Source organism: Austrofundulus limnaeus, unplaced genomic scaffold (genome assembly GCF_001266775.1).
Source record: "Austrofundulus limnaeus strain Quisiro unplaced genomic scaffold, Austrofundulus_limnaeus-1.0 Scaffold599, whole genome shotgun sequence".
In the NCBI taxonomy this organism is placed as follows: domain Eukaryota; kingdom Metazoa; phylum Chordata; class Actinopteri; order Cyprinodontiformes; family Rivulidae; genus Austrofundulus; species Austrofundulus limnaeus.
In genome coordinates this window covers 166,858-168,227 of record NW_013953001.1, presented here as the reverse complement: position 1 = coordinate 168,227, position 1,370 = coordinate 166,858, and the positions used below count along the sequence as shown (strand labels likewise).

The following is a 1,370-nucleotide window of genomic DNA, read 5'->3' as shown; positions in this document are numbered from 1 at the left end:
TAACTTCAGCTAACTGTGAGCTTAGAGTTTGTAAACTCCACATCAGCTAACTGTGAGCTTAGAGTTTATTAGCATTAGAGCTAACTTCAGCTAACTGTGAGCTTAGAGTTTGTAAACACCACTTCAGCTAACTGTGAGCTTAGAGTTTATTAGCATTAGAGCTAACTTCAGCTAACTGTGAGCTTAGAGTTTGTAAACACCACTTCAGCTAACTGTGAGCTTAGAGTTTATTAGCATTAGAGCTAACTTCAGCTAACTGTGAGCTTAGAGTTTGTAAACACAACTTCAGCTAACTGTGAGCTTAGAGTTTATTAGCATTAGAGCTAACTTCAGCTAACTGTGAGCTTAGAGTTTGTTAGCATTAGAGCTAACTGTTTATCAAACTGCAGCCAAGTTTGTTGAGAACATTCTTCTCTCTGTTAACAGCTGTTTCAGTAATAATAAACTGGACTCTGTTTCTGTTTTTTACAGGCTGTCAGAGAGAAACTGTATAGAAATAATCAACAAACTGGTGGAAGACAAGAAGCTGGACGTGGTGCACACCCTGGATGGAAAGGAGTACATCACTCCAGCACAGATCAGCAGGGAAATCCGAGATGAACTTTACGTCCATGGAGGTCTGTTCAACAACAAAGCAGCAAATCTCAGCTAATTTCCTCTCAGCCGTCTGAAAACAGGCACCACACTGTTTATAAGTCATATGATGGAAGCTGAGGCTCTGTGAGGAGCTCAGATAAAGGAGCATGCTGGGATAACCTGGTAAAGAGCAGAGAAAGATATTTATAAAATAATTAATAAGCCTCTAATAACAGAATTAAAGGGCTAGGATGAAAGAATTACACAACATCACATCAGAGTCAAACCTGGTCAATAACCCTTCAACCTGATGTGGTGTCAGTGCCCAGACTAACCTGTAGATCAGGGGTTCTCAAAACTTTTGGGTCTGGGGACCCCTTACAATGGGACCCCCCTCATAAAACCCATGCTGTTTTAAAAGATAATTTATTGTCATTTCAACCCCTAAATTCCATGGGAATATGTGACCCATCATATCGACAGGAGGATGAAGTCAAATTTGGTCAAAATGACCTGATTACATTTTCAGATTCCTGCTTTAAAAGCTACATTTTGATACCTGGATCATCCTGATGTCATCAGCTTCTCCAGAGATATGACTTAATTTGTCTTGATGGTTATAATTGGTCTGAATTAGGGGTGTCCCGATACCAGTTTTTTCAAGACTGAGTACAAGTATGAGTACTTCAGTTTAGGTACTCACCGATACCGATACCAAGTAGCGGRGTTCGTGTGGATTATCTGTTCAACTTGTTGAATATTAAACAGAATGAAAATGAAATGCAATTATCATG

At 39.5% G+C, this 1,370-nt stretch overlaps 1 protein-coding gene across 1 annotated transcript in view; it reads left to right on the top strand.

Annotated features, from left to right (window-relative positions):
* Window positions 1-471: 471 nt before the first annotated feature.
* The window catches only part of ufl1 (UFM1-specific ligase 1), a gene marked incomplete at its 5' end in the record, with an annotated part of 30,009 nt that continues 29,110 nt past the window's right edge, over window positions 472-1,370 (top strand). The window contains 1 exon segment of the mRNA XM_014026908.1: window positions 472-617. Within this exon segment, the coding sequence (XP_013882362.1) occupies window positions 472-617 (146 nt within the window).